This window comes from Phalangium opilio, unplaced genomic scaffold (genome assembly GCF_054372755.1).
Source record: "Phalangium opilio isolate 3A_F unplaced genomic scaffold, DU_Popi_V2 ptg000086l_1, whole genome shotgun sequence".
Lineage (NCBI taxonomy): Eukaryota > Metazoa > Arthropoda > Arachnida > Opiliones > Phalangiidae > Phalangium > Phalangium opilio.
Genome location: NW_028324191.1, coordinates 980,907 through 999,390, shown reverse-complemented (window position 1 = coordinate 999,390; position 18,484 = coordinate 980,907). Strand labels below are relative to the sequence as shown.

The window sequence follows — 18,484 nt, the reverse complement described above, 5'->3', positions numbered from 1 at the left end:
TGATACTAAATAGCAGTGATTGTGTCATGCAGGCACCATCTTACCTACCCGTTGGTGATGAGGACGACTAACGTTGGTCCAAAGAAGAGGGTGGTGATGGATTTTTCAGGTGTCTTATGTGTAGGGTCCCAAGCCTTTCTTGGGTCTCTTATGTCTAGGATCCCAAGCCTTTGTTTGGTCTCTTATGTCTAGGATCCCAAGCCTTTGTTGGGTCTCTTATGTCTAGGATGCCAAGCCTTTGTTGGGTCTCTTATGTCTAGGATCCCAAGCCTAATAAGCGTTGATTCCTCAGCATTCCAACTGTCGAAACTTCTTATTTCGTGGATTGCTGAAGTTTATTTTTGACATTAGAAAAGTGATTTCATTTCCCTTCAAGGACTGACAGTGCACGATGACCGCAAATTTCCCTTCCTATGACTTACGAGTTATTAGGGTGGTGGGGGGTCGCTTTGCGGTCATTTCCCAAGAAATTTAGTTATTACTTATTATTTAAAATCGAGATATCTGTTTCTCTCTTAATTCCTCCTTTGAAGAGGCTTCTACCATTCCTCTGGTTTTGGCAATCCTTAACGGGTGATCAGCATCCAGTGGTACTTTTTGTTTCAATGACCCCTAGAAATCATAATAAATTTATAGCTGAAAAAGAACAGATTTTATTTTTACCTTGAAGTTTCCCCTCTGTTCGAAAATGATCCGCATTAATTCCGGAATATAAGAATATTTTTTCTTCTCATATATTGGCACAATGTACCATGCCTGCGTTCGTTTACTGTAGGCACGTGTATCTCTGGAATCCACACATTTATGACCGTTATGCTTATTTCACAAACACATAGGCTATAATAAGTATATTAATGAAATTTTACTTTGGCTGTCCATCTTGTCTATAAGCCCGAGGCCTTCCACAGTGCTTGTTGTGGTCTATGGCGGCTAATTTAATCCTTATTTGGTAGCCCCAGTAGCTACATCACAGACAAAAATTACTATGTGATTACGATGGAAACAAAGTTAGACATACCCAAAAGCGATTCTTTTTGGGGCATACATTAGAATTAGACTGTGGTAACTTTCGAGAAAGCCTGTGTGCCTGTAACAAACAAGATTTGCGCGTGATGAATGGTGGTACAGTTCATCTCTCTATGTACTCACGCATACCTAAAGTTTGTGAAGTATCCCATATTTTTCAAGAGGTACTTCCTCATAACTTCGCTTCTTAATTTTAAGAAAGTGGGAGAGTTGGCTTGTAACCAGGGGTGTTTTTCCAGCTGCTCTTCAGTTAAAGGTTCATGGTCGCAATGATTGAACATGCCTATCTCCAAGTGCCACTCATGCTCGTTGATAACATGGTGGAGACAAGTCAACCACAAACTCTATAAATATTTGGATTTCAATTGACCACCTGTTCTTCAAGATTCATTCAAGGTAATCATAGCACAATACCTTCATAGTGAAGACCTGTCCTTGACAATTTTTGGAGCACCACCAGAAATGATTACGTAGTAGAGGAGCCCAGTGACATAAATCTCTATGTTCTTTAGATTTCAGTCCAATCTACATGAAACACGTTCTGTTTCATTCACTTAATAAAGGGTGTGACAAGAGATTTAAAAATGGAAACATATTTACTTCGTTCAATCTCTTTAATATTATTTTGCCACCATGCCACGTGTCCCACGAGTGTTTTACACCTGGCAAACAAGAATCCTCCTTCCCTACGAATAGTCGCAAATAAATTTTTTTTCATAAATATACCATGCATTCTAAAATCGCCAAACGTTAATGTCGTGCTTCAAACTAACTTAGCTCAGCTGAAATTGCCGAATGAGCATCTGTGACGACTTCCAACACTTTGACATTGTGTTGGGCGCCAAGCTCCAGAACCTCTTTGGAAGCACCTTTGAAAGCCAGGAGCTCCATGTTCGGGCTTTTCCCTTCAGCATGTCGAACGTCTTTGTTGGATATAGCTATGATTTTCTTTGATTCAGTATCTGCCAAAGTGTACGTGCAAAACATGGCGGAATGCCCTGGACTGTCCATCCTTCCCGACAATTCTTCGAAAGTTTCTTTTTGCGTCCTCTCCCAGAAAACATCAACAGCTGGCTTCAAAAAATGAAGCTGATAGCTGATGGTGAAAAACAATTTCATGCCCAATTTAATAATAATGATATATGCTCGCTAGCGAGAACTCCCCCGGTCTCCATGTCTATACATCGTTTTCTCTAAAGGTGAGAGGGGATGAATTTTATCTAGACCCTTTATTTTATCATTCTCAAACAAGGCAAAAATCATTTTGCATTAGTCCGTGTGCTTTCCAATGTGCTAAGGTTGTACATCACCCAACAACGATCTAAGGCTATAGACTAGTAACGGGACTAGCGGTAGAGGGGGTGTAGACGGTGTATCCCTCCCTCTGGTCGCGCTCTTGTATGGACTACTTTGCTCTTAGCTCAGTGTCATCCCCCTGCCAGGCGCCTAGAGGGAGGGATACACCGTTTTGAGTGCTTTTAATGGATATTAAAACCGTAACTGAAGTCTCCAGTTTTGTTTTGACTGTACTTCTTCAGTTTTTTACCCAACACCAACGCTATGACAAATTTGTAGTAGAAAAACAGTAAAAAGCTATTGCTTTCATTTCAAAAGCATCGGAAAGCTAAAAATTCTTTAACCAATCTCCTTGTCTGTCCCATGAGTCATTAAGTTTATTGGTCCTGACTCTGTAACCCCCTCCCTAAATTGCAACCATCCTGTCCTTCTAAAAGTAAAAGGTTTCCCATAGCTTCTTGTATACAAAATAACCAAGTGAATGCTTTTAGCACAACAGTAAAAACTTGGGGGAACCAACAAGAGGAGCTGATAAGCCTGACTATAATTATATCGAGGGGCTAATCACTATCAGATTTCGTGTTCAAAGGTATTATATGTAAGGATGTTAGCGCTATCAAGTGCACTCCACTTAAAAAAGGGAGGGTGAAGTAGAAAATGAAGTGATTTTTTATTGATTCTTGTACAAATTATAAGACCAGTCTTCATAGTGAAACATTTAGGAAATACATCAGAAAAATTTTAAAATTAAAATTAGGCTCAGGTTTTAAGGATAATTTTAAATAAGGACGTCCGACCAATCGCGTAACGCCGTGCCTTTCTGTTAACAAAATTCTCGTGACACGTTCCGTGTCGAATGAAATTTATCACGAGATTTGATAAAATTTGCGCGCGACGTGACAATCGTGGCGCGAGACATGGCGCGTGACACAAGAATTTGGTTAACAAAAAGGCAGGGCGTTACGCGATTGGTCGGATGTCCTTAATTAAAATTATTATTAAAATCTGAACCTAATTTTAATTTTAAAATCACTCTGGAATATTTCCCGAATGTTACACCATACAGACTGGTTTTTTAATTGGTAGAAGAATCGATAAAAAATCACTTCATTTTCTACTTCACCCTCCCTTTAAAGGTTAAGCATAATCCTTATATTGTAGTAAAAGGTACAGCGTCTACAACGATTACTTTTTCCTTATCCATTGGTTATTAGGCACGAAACCAAAAGTGATCACCCCCTTTGATTTTAACGCCAACATGCTAAAATTGCTCGCTTCACTTTTTCCCACAGCCGAATCAGGCATAACCAACACTCTACCATTTCATTTCATTTTAAAAATTGTGTTCTTGAGAGTAGAAGGTGTAACGGGCGGCTACTTCACTCGCCGTGTAGTCGCTAAAAGCCGCGCGTCTCGATACTCTCCAACCCTCTATGCCTTTAGGGTGTCCTATTGTCATCTTAGCTGGGGTGGTCCTCGTGACCCTGACCTCCCGGACTAGGATGCCATTAGGCACTAATTGGAGTTTCCGATAATCTACCTAAATTTAAATGTTAAGAAACTCTCTCCGAATGGTTTTATGACAGGTTGACTTGGGGGATTCTGTTGTTCCGAATAATAAAATATCAGTTCTATTTCTACCCTCAAAACGAAGAGTCACTTTTTAACATCTCCTACATTCGCTACTTAAAATCGCGCTCGTAGAGAGACCTGTAACGTACATATCCGGGCAACGTTACAAAGGTTCAAAAATATGGAAGACTTCCCAATTGCAATGAAATCGGGTTCAGCCGACCCCTTTTCTAATTGTTGTTCGTGTCGGTCCGTGTGTGCTCGAGCCCATGGGCGCCTAGGGTGCCCATGTAGGGCAAATGGTGTCGAGTGCACCGATCGATGTAGCTGCGGGTTTGTGGGCAAAAAGGTGCTAGTTTGCACAAACCAGCAAAGACCTAGCACCTCCCGCGCCCCAGACCCCCAAATAATTGTGGGAAGAGCAGGGGAGCCAACTCGGGACCTCATCGAAGAATTGGAAAGAGGAAGCGAGGATTCGAATTCTCAAGATGCGGATCCCAAGGAAGATACTTCCTCAGAAGAACTTCCCGAGCTGGAGGTTAGGTTTTGACTTTTTAAAATTAATATAAAATAAGGCCAGTTTGACGGTCCGGGACATTTAGTGTTGCGACCGCCGCATCAAGCGTGGCATAGCGTGGAATTAGCCTAAGTCATTCTTTGTTCATTGGCCAGATTTCTTTAAAGACCATTTTAACATAAGTTTATAAAGCATCCGAGGATAAATATTGCATGCACGCATGATTTGAATGACAGCCCCATTTTTTTAGTTTTCATATGATGTAAAGGACAAAATATAAATTTTATAGCCCACCCCTGCTCCTAAAAAACGTAGGAGTCGCGGTGCCCAGGCAAGACGGCAACCGGCTCTAAAAAGGGTGCGACAAGCGCAAGACCCGGCGATGAGGGGTGCATTTTCGGTTTTGGTAGTGCCTGCCGAGGCAGGGCCGTCTATTAGTGAAAATATATCTAGAGCCGTTGATGTACGTATATATATATATATATATTTTTTTGAATTACATTCAAAGGTAAACGACATTTTTGTAGGATGTTATCGACGGTCTAGATATCACCACTAAAGATAGACTTCTCCGAAGATTGGCCAGGTTGATTCCGGAAACGGAAGCCATTTTAGGAGAAAGTAAGACATTTTCTAACTGTCTAATAACAGAGACTTTCCAAGTCTCTTTCCATAGACATTTATAGCTGTGTTCAGTTGGACTTCAGTAGTCCTACTTTCTATGCTATATAACATTCTGACTGAACACGACTATGTATACGGTCTTTGCGTGAAAAAAATGGGATAAGAAGTAGGGGTCTAAAGCCGGTTTACGGGTTAGTGAATATAGCGTTGAAAGGACATACTCCTGGAAACAGCAAAGGGACAAGAAAGGGGAATGAAATGACGTCACAGGCGAGGACCCTATACTTTAAACGAAGAGGATAGAAAGAAGAGAAGTAGAAGCTAACGGCTTTGACAAGGCATTTTTAGAGTTCTCGCTTTTCGTTTTTAATTTTACATGGAATTATGGAATTATAATTACGGTAAAATTTAAGAGAGGGTTCAATCGTCTGGCCTTTCCTGGACGCGCGCACGATTTGTAGAGAGAGAAGCTAAAGGTAAATTTAAGAGGGGAAGACAGTGGCCGATTTGGATAGAAAGAGAGAGGCGAAAGCGATGGCGCGCTGAATGAACAGAAGTTAGAGGGGGAAGTTTAAAATTCCCCGATTACTATATTTCAACCAATGTGAGGGCAGTGAAAGATACGCCCGCATGCTGCAAAATGCACAAAGCGAGAACTCTCAACCTCAGCCTTCTACACCTCTTCATTATACCCTCCTTGCTTTGAATAAGGTTCCCGAACCTAGGGTAAACGCTCTTTGACCAACCCTAACTAACACGCACACAATTCTACTAAAATCAGTTTCAAACTTCCATGTTTCTTTCATGCAATTTTAGTTGCAAAGCCTAAAATATGAATGGTTGATAATATTCAATGTTTTAATGAAATAGTTTTACGTGAAAACGACCACCCTGGCCTCGGAGACGCACCACAAACACAAACTAGCGATAGATTGAGGGAATGTCCCCCTCCTTCCTCACCCCCCGCGCAGGGGCAACAGTTCTGCCTATGCGGAATCTGTATGCCTATGCCAACAGCGCTTGAGAATGTGTGCTGTCGTAACATCCAGGGCACCATTCAATGCGAAACCCTCAGGCCACAATTTCATTTATTTTTTTTGGAACCAATGGTACTCATATTGACGATGCGCCTCAGGGGCGAGTTAATCCTAGAGAGGAATTTAGACATAGATAACGCAAACTTGAGATTTCAAGCTTACGCGAATCTATGTCTATCCCTCTTTGGGTTCCTCGGCCTTGGCAACAGGATGGTTTTGCCAGCCTGTTGTGTAAGGCGTATTCGTGAATCATTTCCAAGCCCCGATGGGGAATACCGAGGGTTCCAACCGGGAAGATTTCCGGGGTAATTGAAAGAGTTGCCTGAGGGGGGGGGAAGGTTAAAGTGGGAGATTTATGTAAATATGTTTATAATTTTTTTGTTTTGTAAATATGTTTATAATTTTTATGTTTTGTAAATACGTTTATACTTTTTATGTTTTGTAAATATGTTTAAAGTTTTTATGTTTTGTAAATATGTTTAAAGTTTTGTTTTGTAAATATGTTTATAATTTTAATGATTTCTTAGTAAACCTTTATTTGAATTCATACGGGTTTTGTAAATTTGTTGCAATTCACTTATATAAATAACATTTTTGCCTATAGACTAGTGGCGGTAGAGAGGGGGTGTAAACTATGTATCCCTTTCTCTGGGCGCGCATTTATGAGAGTGGATACTTACGCGCTTGGTAGTGGGATTACACTGAGCTAAGAGATAGAAGGGTGTGACGTTTGCATACTTAGAACTGCCATTACGAAATTTTTAAATGAACATCATTCACCATGCTTACTAACAAATCCCGGGTAAAGATTCAATTTTTAGGTGCACGAAAGCTGCCCCCCCTTTTTACCTATATCCTGTCGCAGCCCTCCCCCATCTTTTGTAATGGCATGGCCCATCCGTGGGAACCGCTGCTGGGTATTTCGAAATTCATAAAGTTGTACCGTTTTTATAGTTTTGAAGAGAATTACAAAATAAGCGTCCTTCCAAATACAAATATCATTTTCTTTTATAATTTTTCGGAATTTTTTAAAACCCGACGCCCACGCCACAAGACCCCCCCCCCCCAACCCCTGATTTTTTTATTTTATCAGACGCGTACACGATACGGAGAGAGAGAAGCTCGGAGAGAAACCCGTCGCCGAAGCACTGTAGGCACGCACGATTCGCGAAGCGGCTCGAGTATCGGAGTATCACCGAGACACCGACAGTCCGACACGACACCGTAAAACTCAAGCCTCGGCCGCGTAATAATGTAAACAAACCTCTCTGACTTTTTCTCTCTCGGTTGCGCCGATTGCGCATGTGCGCCACGCTCTTAGAGAGCCACTGGCACTGGTAACGTTTTTGAAAGGGGGGCTGACGGAGAATTTGGTCTCTCCGAGAAACGAATTGAAAGCGCGACGTAGAGAGTGAACTGCCTGCCTGCCTGCCGTGCCTGGTATATAGTGAGAGGGGGAGGAGGGAGACGGGCGTCTCGCCCGGAGAGGAGAGAGATAGGAAAGAAATGTAGTTTAAATTTCGCGGGCTTTTTGAATGCAGAGGCATAGTGAATTGATAGAAACTACTTCCCCTTTCCTCTCTCCCGAGCGAAGGGTCTTTGGGGAGGGGGGAGGTTGGTAGGGGAAAAACACGTTTATTGGGAGAGAGAGCTTTCAGCAAGGAGGATATATAATAGGCCTTTTTAAAAAGTTCCCTGTACAAAGGATGTAATGGGGGAGGAAAGCGGAGATGGATGGCATTTTTCCCTCCCGCGTTTCTGCGCGCGCCCCATGTGAAACGTCATTTTTTAAATCGCCTATTATACAGTCTCCTTGGTCTCCGGCCTTCTATCAATTCACGGTAGTAATAGCATGCGCTTGAGGAAATTTGTTTTCACGCTATAGGATAGGCAACACCCTATCTCGGACGGCACCTTATTCTGTATATACTCTGTTACAACATCGGTTGTCAGCACGCGCAAACCTAGGTCTCTATGCAACCTAGGTTTATGCGTGCTGACAATAGACAAAAAACTTGAGGATCTTCAGGATTTAAAATAAGCGCGAGTTTTTTTAGCACGAGTGCACGGACATCTAGGCCTTAGTTTCAAATACGTGTAATAGGCTGTAGGCAATTTCACGCGTATTTGAAACTAGGGCCTAGAGTGCACTGGAGCTAAAAAAAACTGGCGGATATTTTAGATCCTGAAGTTTTTTCTCTTGACAGCACGTACAAAGCTACGTCACATACAGACGTGGGTTTGCGCGTGCTGACAACCGATGTTGTAACAGAGTATATACAGAATAGGGTCTTTGCGCGTGACGTCAAGTTACCTTCCCCCTTTCCTCTCCCCTTGCCGGCTGCCCGCTCTGGCCACGTTAGGACGCCATGTTGACATCCCCTGAAAACCGGTTTTCGCCCCCTATTTCTTCTCCCTTTTTACTCTCGCGGAAACACCCTATAAGCTGCCGTCGGAGATAGGGAGTTGCCTATCCTGTAGAGTGAAAACAAATTTCCTCACGCGCATTCTTTATCCATGGTAATAGTTTCAAAAAGAGGGCTAAAAAAATTGGGAATTTAATTTTTGTTAAAAGGAGTCTTTTCATGAACTCCTTCGGTGGAAAGGTAAGAACACCCTTCATCTCTACCCCCCCCCCCCCGGAAAATATTCTCTTCGCGGGAGGGATGAACACCCTTCGGCCACGCTTTCCTCCCCCAGCAACATAGGGATTTTATTTAAAGGCCAATTTCAAAAAGGGACCGGCAGACTAAGCCCCCCCCCCCCCAACATTTTTTGACAGCCACGCTTTTGATGGAATCTGATGGGGTAGAACTACAATATTTTTGGTCTCAGGCTCTAAACCCAGTGACACACTGAGACATTTCGTGAATTTCAAGGTCGTCCGCCAAACACCAATGTATCACTTGTGTGTAAAATGCATATGCTTTTTGGCTTGAAAGGCTAAATTTTCAGTCTGCAACTGGCTTTAGGAATTTATACCGTATATTTATTTAGAATATATTAATTTATGTGATTAAAAAAGCCTAATTTTCATGAAATAGTATAATTTTAATTGCAATTAGGCTTTTTTAATCATGTAAATATAAATTAATAGGGAAAACGAAAACATTTTACCCAAATTTGCATTAGAATTAGAAATAGGGGGAACGAAAACATTTTTATATTTTGACCTACCAACTTTGGTATACGTCACAACTTTGGTTCGGTGAATGATACGTGGAAACCCGTTGAAGGGACGATAGTCCTAATTATCTACTACGCAGTAATGTTAATTACTGGCATTATTATGCATCGAGTAGGGGGTCGAGATATTAATTTAACAAAATCTATTTAAATATACAGGGTGTTTCTGATAAGTCTGCCATAAACTAAGGGGGACGTTCTTTGGGTGAAAGATTTTGAGTCGAAAATGTAACTTCTATCTCCATTTTGATTGCCACAAGGGACACTGGTTTCGAGTTGAGATTGGATGGAGTATTTTGCGGATGACCCCTTAAACTTAATTAAGAAATTGAAAGACAATGATTGAAAGACAGTTTCCCTTGTGGCAAACAAAATGGAGATAGAAGTTACATATTCGACTCAAAATCGTGCACCCAAAGAACATCCCCCTTAATTAATGTCAGACTTATCAGAAACACCATGTAATTAACAATACAGAAGCCCGCATTCAGTACTACCTCATCGGGCAACGAAGCTATGGTTCAACTTTTGATCTACCCAACGATAGCAATGTCAGCTAACGTAGCTCTCCGCGTGCGCTTTCTATTTGCTTTTGACGATACAAAACACTTCGAAGTAAGCGAGAAATATTCCATTAGAAATCGGCTTGAAGCTAAAAATCTTTTGAAGATTATACAAGCGTATTTATGTTAGAAAAACTCTTAAACACTTTAGGCTTAACTCAGAAAACCTAAAGGGCCCAAGATATATTTTTTTCGGGGTATTGTATGGGTGTCGGGTTAAGCCAAGGGGGTCTCGATCGGAGCTAGGAATTTTCAATTTTCTGTCTCTTGACGAAAGTTCGTCTGCTTATGGTCCGCGTTCTATAGATGTGACGTCATACGTGGAGAATTTTTTAAACGTAAAAGCGGGAATATTGACTTCGCTGTTTTTGGTATTAATATTCTTTGAATTATAATTTATTTATTAGCTTATTTAAAAGTATTTTTAAGGAAGACAACCTTTTTTTATTATTTAAAGTGTTTTGTGGATTGATTTTAAAAATCAGGTACATTTGAAGTTTTAAAATCAGGTTCATTGGAAACAATATATATATATATATTGTTTCCAATGTACCTGATTTTAAAATATATATATATATACTATATAAATCAAAGTCCTGACTGACTGACAGACTGACTGACTGATAATCAACGCCCCGCCCAAACCGCTTGCCCTAGAAGGCTGAAAATTTGCAGGAACGTCACTCATATGTAGAAGGCGCGTACTAAGAAAGATTTTTCCAATCCGACGCCATCTTAAAAAATGGCGACCAGAAATGTAAAAAATCTTCTCTATGGAACAGAGTCCGCGCGTTTCAAACGATTTCGCAAATATTTAGTACACTGATTTCCTTTGACCTATAGGCGGGTTGAATGGTCTTTCGCCTTCGATTTGTTGCCATCTTTTTAAATGGCGGCCAAAAACTTAAAACCCTTCTTTATAGAATGATGTCCGCGTGAAAAATAATAAAAAATGTCCCGACGGGCTGACGGGCAACGCCGCGTGCCCTCGCTCCTAGGGTGCTACAAAAATATCAGTCATCAGTAAAATCTACCCATTCTTTATATCATTTTGTTGGAAGTTCTAATTACGCGCGAGCGACGCCGCGGGTAACAGCTATATATATATAAATTTTTTAAATGAAGTACATTTTAAATAATCACAACATGCTCATTTTTTAGCAAACAAATTTAAGGTTTTTTTTAGCTGCTTTTATATTTTGGTTTGGTTCCAGAATTAGCTGGTTTAAAAACTTCATACGTATAAAAGTACGAATTTTCACAAATGTAACAATTATATCTCTTGGGTATGTCGTAAATTGTTGACACACCTTATCCACAACATTTCGAACAACTCCAACCTCATTTGACATTGTTTGTTTAAGATCATTGTTTTTGTAATGATGGTTGAGAAAAATGGTTTCAAATTGTTTAACATCTTTCAAAAATTGATTTGATGGTACAATTATTCCACCATACGAGAGTTGTGTGACCCATGAAGGAACTGCATAGTCGTGCTCTAGGACAGAGCAAACTGATTTTAAATTTAAGTTAGGGTATTTATCTATGTATTTCTTTGCAACCCAACCCGCTAAATATTCTATACCCCCTTCTTCTTGTTCATTGAAATCTAAGAGGAGCTTATTTCTTTCCGGATTCTGATTTTCGTTATTCTACAGGGCCGGTAGGCCCTTGTAGATATGACATGACACCCTTCCGTAATGTTAAAGGAAAATTCACAGTTTTTAGGGTTAGCGTCCCATAGAAAAAGCATTAAAAAATTTTCGGTTTTTTTAAGGCAATTGTGGCAGGCCATACGGAAAAAGTATAGCGAAGTTAGTTTTCGGAATACTTCTAAATTAACAAGCATTTATTAAATGGGAAACTTACCTGTTTCGATTTTTAATTAATGAATTCTAATTTTTGTAATTTAACTAATTAAGATAGTACGTCAAAAAATTACTTTTGGGTCAGAGGTCAGCCTAACCTTATAGCAGGCTTAAACCTATTTTCATCATTTCGTTCTCGTTGACAACTAGAAGGTCCTAAGTTTGTGGGTGCTAACAAGTTACGTTGACTAATTGTAAATGTTGGCTTTCTTGCTGATTTTCCTAATTTCTTAGCAGCAGACTCTAACAAATTACTTTGGTATTTCATCCGAGCTTGAGCACCTTTATATGTATTTTCTAATTAACTGTAGCACCCTTAATAAGAAATAGGTCGTTATCAGGTCGAATTTTCGTCTAGAAAAGTAATTCAGGTAAATTATTACAGTTAATAGAGGTTTTTATATCTTTTGAAGTAAGTTTTTCGACGTTCTTTACGGCCAAGGCTTAAGTTATATAGACTAATAGCACCCGATGTTATTTCCCCATAGAGCTTAATGAGGGCTGTCATTACCCTATTTTAGTTACTCTTTAAAGATTATCAAAAAGGCTGATTTCCAGCTCTCATTTGTTTTGGAATCCTTTATATAGTCTGCTCCGTTTTATGCTAGAAACATTTCCTAACCAGGCTAACCCAAGGTTTTCTTACTGTATTTACCATGTGCGCTTGCAATTTGATGTAAAAAATGGCATACCTATTCAAATTATTAACGTGTTGAAATAAAGATAGTGCTTTTCACCCTGTGAAAAGATCGAAAACTTCAAAATACTACTGGTAAGATGACAAAAAGTTTAAAATGTTTTCCTTACGGCAGTTAAAGAGTCGTGGTGTTTACCTTAGCGCAGTTTGTTACCAACAGTGGATTTTGTTAATTCATAAATATAAGTAACAGTGGTGCTGATTAATCCAGGAGGACAGTGTCGTTATGTAATTTAATTAGTCAAATAATTTCCATGTTTACATCAGCGCAGATTTTTCCAACGTAACCACGTCAGCAACGGAGGGTTACGTTGTTCGTTATCTCCACAGTTCACATTGCCGTTTGTTCATTCGTCTAAATTGCTATGAATTGTTTAGGTATTTAATTTAATTACTGTTATTGAAGCCAAAGTAGCTAAACTATAGAATCACATCATTCATTAACATATGTTATAGATGATCTTTATGTTACCGAAAATTTAGCACGGGGTGTGATAGAAATTGAACGCAATGTGTTGGCAAGAATGAAAAAACTCTTCTGAACTTTACTATAAAGGTGATTTGAAACTCATTTTATAAGCTAAATCAACACTGCCAAACCTCAATCCTTCATTAATTTCAACTTAATTAAGTATAATTAACGTGAATTTAAACATGAAATATACATATTTGGATGAGAACTCGAGTAACTTTGAAATAAAATACTTAATTAAGATTAAAACTGCACAAGCTGTTAGTATAGCCCCATGTTTTCAATTTCACACTTAAGTTAATTTAAATTATCTTTAAAATACATTAATAGGCGCGAAATTCGAAAGTGTAGGGTAAAATAAGATTCAAAAGGTCCACTAAAAATTGCAATTAACGTGAAGTATATATTGAAAGTCATTTTATAACCTAAATGAACACTGCCGAAACACAATCCTACGTTAATTGTCACTCAATTAAATATAATTAACGTGAAATTAAACCAAATATATTCATTTTTTGGATAAAAACTCAAATAACTTTTAATCTTATTTAAAACTACCCAAGCCATTGGTAAATCCCAATGTTTTCTATTTCAGACTTAAGTTAATTTAAACTATCTTTAAAGTACATTAATTGGCGCGAAATTCAAAAGTTTTGGGTAAAATAAAGACTGGCAAAAATGTTAAACTTCACTAAACGTTGCAATTAGGGTAAAAAATTCCAATAAATTATACTTTTAAGCTTAATCCACTCTCACGAACCGCGCTCAAATTAATATTAAAACATCACAAGTTTTTCGCACAGCCACAGATGTTTCCTGTTTCACTTTCAAATTAATTTAATTCATCATTGAAATACATCGAAAGCTCTTACATATTTTAGGGTAATTGCAATTAAAGTTAATATTTTATCGAAACTTGTATCCACACTAGATAAACCGTTAAATTAAACTTAATCAAGTATAATTAATGTGAAATCAACCCAAAACACGAATGTTTTTGGGAAATTCATGGATACCTTATAACTAAACTAACAAATTATAATTAAAACTACACTTATCTTACACTCAGCCTCCATTTTCCTGTTTAATTCTTACACTTAAATAAATTGTCATTTAAAAGCATTTTTCCCATATTGAAAGAGAGCCATTGAGAAGGAGCGAAACTTAAAGTTTGGGGCGGTGGATGTTACAGTATTTGTGCCTTTTTAACAGGAGTATTGTTACAATTTTAACACTACCAGACTTAGAAATAGCACACGTCCACTGGTCCAAAACCAGTTTATTGGTTGCTTGGACCAGTTTTTAATTGAAAAAATTAATAATTAAGTTTTTTGATGGGAATTGAGGCGGGACCAGTTTAAAAATTGAAGCTTTCTTCCAATTTCTACTCTTAACTTTTCTCTTTCAAACACAATAAACCGCATCACTCTAGAGTTTAGACCCAAATGAAGGGCTTGCCAAGTGGTACCAGGTTTTGGTAGTGGTATTAAGTTAGATTTAAAACTACACGGTAGTCGGCAGTCTCGGCACGATTGGAATTTTGAAGTCTCGCAGAGTCAATTTAGTCAAACCTATCCTTTATGGTCAAACTACCTTGAACCTTCTCGCAAATGGGCTAGCGCCTATATATATAAATATATATATATATATATATATACGGTAAAGCTAACATAATTATTCAAAATTTAATTACATTAAGACTGAAGTGACAGATATTATAAAAAAACGTCTTGGTTTGGACCAAGACCGAAAAAACAAACGATATGTGTGAGGTTTATCAATTGGCTGAAGTTTCAGATATTGCAATTTTTTTTAGTTATTTTTATCCATTTAATCCTTAAAAAATATTAAATTCAATCAACTGATTTTACTGTTAATCGATCTAGTCCCTCTAAATTAATTGAAAAAATTACATATCTACGCTTTTTCAAGAACAATTACATTTTCCGAAAACATTTTATCATGAAATTAATTATTTTCAAGGGATTTCGTGTAAGCACCTTGACGGACATAGATTTAATTGTTGCTGGTTTGACAAATTTTCAAATTTGCACCCAAAAAAGTTTAAATCTGTAAGTTGCTAAGAAGACTGATGTTCAAATGATAATTTAAATTTATTTTGTTCAGACTAGTTAATAAACTAAATAACTAATGTCGTCTATTTAAGACAAAGCAACATCGTTTATCCTGTGTGGTTTCATTTAGTAGGTAGCTATCTGTAACACTGGACAAATATGAAAACGGTATATAACCAAAGGTAAGGGTAAAGATTACATAAAAAGAAATACGTTTCAGTACCAATGGCTTGTTATATTCATCTCCATTAATTACCAGTTAAACGAAGAAGGTCACACTTAACTTAAAGGCCGACTTCCATCGAAAAGGGTTCTTACGAACTGAAAACCGTGCATCGAGAGTAACAATGGAGCGACCGTGCCGATTTTCGAATCCCCGCTGGACAAAATTTTGAGCGGTTCTTACGAACTGAAAACCTTGATACGGGGGTTCTTACGAACTGAAGATAAACAATAGATATTTTCCTTCAGAGGGTCGTAAAAATCGGGAATAAAATATTTAAGAGACTTTCTATTGTTTATCTTCAGTTCGTAAGAACCCGCATAGCAAGGTTTTCAGTTCGTAAGAACCCCTCCAAATTTTGCCCCAGTGGGGACTCGAAAATTGGCATGGTCGCTCTATTGTTAAGAATCGATGCACGGTCTTCAGTTCGTAAGAACCCTTTTCGGTGGAAGTCGGCCTTTAATATAAAATTTTACAATCACCAGTGGTTCCAGTGTTTTGGGTCATCTGAGCCGACGCAATACACCCAGCAAATATTACCATATAGGTCGAAACCTTTTCACATTAGTGAACGGTACATGACTCTCCGGACTTGCCCACCAACCTTAATAACCTAAAACTATAAAACGTTCGTGTACAAGAATGATTATTGTTGTGGCTTGACACTCGCTAGCGCCTGAAGGACCGATCACTCAGTCTAATCGGTGTACATTTGTAAGAGAGTAGACCATTTTAGAAATTACATACAGAGAATTAAAACACAGGTGTGATGCCGCCATTAAGGTCTTCTCTCTCTCTCGCCCAGAAGCACCGCTATAGGCAGTGCAAGTTGACTAGCCTCCTGCTTGTAGTCAACTTTGTTACCGTCTGGCGGTGACCCTTGGTGCATGAGATAATACCCAATGGTGGCCTCGCCACTGTGTGTTTTCCGAAATGGTATTTACGCGTGCTAAAATGATTATGCGTAATACGTTACCGGTGTACAAGTAACGCCAACAATGTAGAAAGGGGTGGTGACGTTATAAAACTATAAAGTACGAAGAGGGAAATTGCAGTGCAACCTTTCCTTCATAGTCGCGACATTAGAAATGTAGCATTTCGATATACGAAATTAAATGTATGAATTCGTGCAACACCCTGGTTTGGAATCGACTTTTAAAAATTTACATTATCCTTTCGAATTATGTCAAAGTTCGCTTGGTCTTTTTAGACAGTGTTTCAAATATTCATTATTGATCCCTCAGCACGTACTCCCTTGAAAATAATTAATTTCATGATAAAATGTTTTCGGAAAATGTAATTGTTCTTGAAAAAGCGTAGATATGTAATTTTTTCAATTAATTTAGAGGGACTAGATCGATTAACAGTAAAATCAGTTGATTGAATTTAATATTTTTTAAGGATAAAATGGATAAAAATAACTAAAAAAAATTGCAATATCTGAAACTTCAGCCAATTGATAAACCTCACACATATCGTTTGTTTTTTCGGTCTTGGTCCAAACCAAGACGTTTTTTACCTCTCCGAGTGACGATGACGTCACGGAGAGGTATTACACTGGCCGTGTCTGTCTGTCTGTCTGTGTGTGTGTCTGTCTGTCAGACCCCACGTGACCGCGTTCGCAGTTTACAAATCGGAGCAAACAAATACCCGATTTCCGGAACGCGTTCGCGGTTCACGGAAATTTGGCCATTCATCTACCAACACCAGTCTTTACTAACCGGCTTCTAAGGACCACAATCTGCTATTCTTTGTCCATCCCACATGGACACTAGTCTGTACTTGCTTGCTTCCAAGCACAACCATCTTCTGTTCTTCGTCAATTTCACCTTGACACCAGTTTCTATGCACCATCATCTTCTGTTCTTCGTCAATTCCACATTGACACTAGCTTCTATGCACCACCATCTTCAGGTCTTTGTCCATTCCACATGGACGCCAGTCAGTCCATTCTAGCTTCTTTTCCTTCGTCATCGTTTGGTTTCAAGAGATACGCGGCGATCGGCTAGGGTTACGAGAAACGTCTAGCCTCCCAATGGCAGGGCTTCCACCATCGGTTCACGCGAATGCGTTTTTATCTATTATTGGTTTCAAGATCTACGCGGCGATCGGCTAGGGTTACGAGAAACGTCTAGCCTCCCAATGGCAGGGCTTCCACCATCGGTTCACGCGAATGCGTTTTTATCTATTATTATAATGGAAACGAATCGTATATATACCCCAAAATTTGAAGAAAGCGGGCAAGAGGGGTACCCTTCACTTTAAACGTCAATGTTAGCAAAGTTTCGAAAGATAATAGGAACAACTTTATTTTAAACGATTTAACTATTTTTAAAGTTATTTACTGGCGATTAAAATAATTAATATCATTTATATTTAATTAATTAATTATTTAAGATAAACTTATTTCTATGTAATGACACAAGTGAGAGTTAATATAGAACGAGTAATGAAGATTGCATCCGAATCGAAACACTACACGCATATCAAAGTTAATATAAAGCGAGTAGGATGATAAGATCTCCTAAATATTAAAAGGAAATATTTTAAATATTTTTCGGCATTACGATTCTTTTAGTAGTTGTGTAGCTACAAAGCTCTGTTTCATCTCAATATTCCAAGAACATCTTTTGATATTAACATTTCAAATTTGTTGTTTACTTTTTAATTCAGCTTTACTACATTTAAATATAGTGTAAACGCAACTTATAATTTCACTACATAATATGGCTTTTAATACTTCGTCTCTCTATAAGCGTTGAAGCGATTGGGTCTATAAAATAAGATACCCTAGTTTTAAGCCAGAATTGACCTTGTTTCGTGTCCTCTTACAAGAGGTGTTAACGGTTCAGAGTGAGCCGAAAGTTAAATACACACTTAAGTGATAGATATAAGGTGCTCATTAGAATTATGAGAATACACAGGGAAATGTTAAACGATTAAACCTTTCGCAATATCCCGCCAATTTGAGCTACGTATTTCCGGTTTTTCTCATTGGCTGGTGGACCCATGGACGAAGTAATACTGAAGAACCAATGTCAGCCCATTACTGCCCCCATTACTAAGCGACTAAACAACCAATGTAAAGCTTACTTCCCCCTTTTCAGCCCCAAAATGGAGGGGTTTATGAAAATGCGGAGTCAAATCCCGGAAAACGCTAGCGCCATCTAGACAAAATAAGACTTTAACTGCTTCCCTCGTTAGAACGTTGATTCCTCACTATCTGGTTTGCTACTATCTGCCGCTAGAAGGCGAATTCACAAGAATTTTTCAACTTTCTCCCTCTGCCATCCGTCCTTCAGTATTTTTTCGTCCATGGTGGACCTGT

General features: G+C 38.6%; 1 protein-coding gene and 1 long non-coding RNA gene across 2 annotated transcripts in view; one reads left to right on the top strand and one right to left on the bottom strand.

The window, feature by feature from the left end:
• Positions 1-630: 630 nt before the first annotated feature.
• Positions 631-2,289, bottom strand: LOC149650535 (uncharacterized). Its single transcript, XM_089849126.1, has 8 exons — positions 2,210-2,289; positions 1,800-2,122; positions 1,627-1,712; positions 1,441-1,551; positions 1,156-1,370; positions 1,019-1,087; positions 867-962; positions 631-787 (listed from the first exon to the last, which is right to left on the bottom strand). Exons 1-8 carry the CDS (start codon positions 2,287-2,289, stop codon positions 631-633), a joined length of 1,137 nt encoding a protein of 378 aa, XP_089705252.1.
• Positions 2,290-12,340: 10,051 nt separating this feature from the next.
• LOC149650532 (uncharacterized) overlaps positions 12,341-18,484 on the top strand; it is a 47,735-nt gene continuing 41,591 nt past the window's right edge. The window contains exon 1 of the long non-coding RNA XR_016371567.1: positions 12,341-12,461. This is a non-coding gene — a long non-coding RNA (uncharacterized LOC149650532). The remainder of the gene's footprint in view (positions 12,462-18,484) is intronic.

Excerpts from the sequence above, each read along its gene's own strand:
- LOC149650535 (XM_089849126.1), bottom strand. The coding sequence starts at position 2,289 with ATGATTTTTGCCTTGTTTGAGAATGATAAAATAAAGGGTCTAGATAAA. Across the intron at positions 2,123-2,209 it reads TCACCTTTAGAGAAAACGAT|CTATCAGCTTCATTTTTTGA; the intron begins GTATAGACATGG and ends TTTCACCATCAG. Across the intron at positions 1,371-1,440 it reads GACAGGTCTTCACTATGAAG|AGTTTGTGGTTGACTTGTCT; the intron begins GTATTGTGCTAT and ends AAATATTTATAG.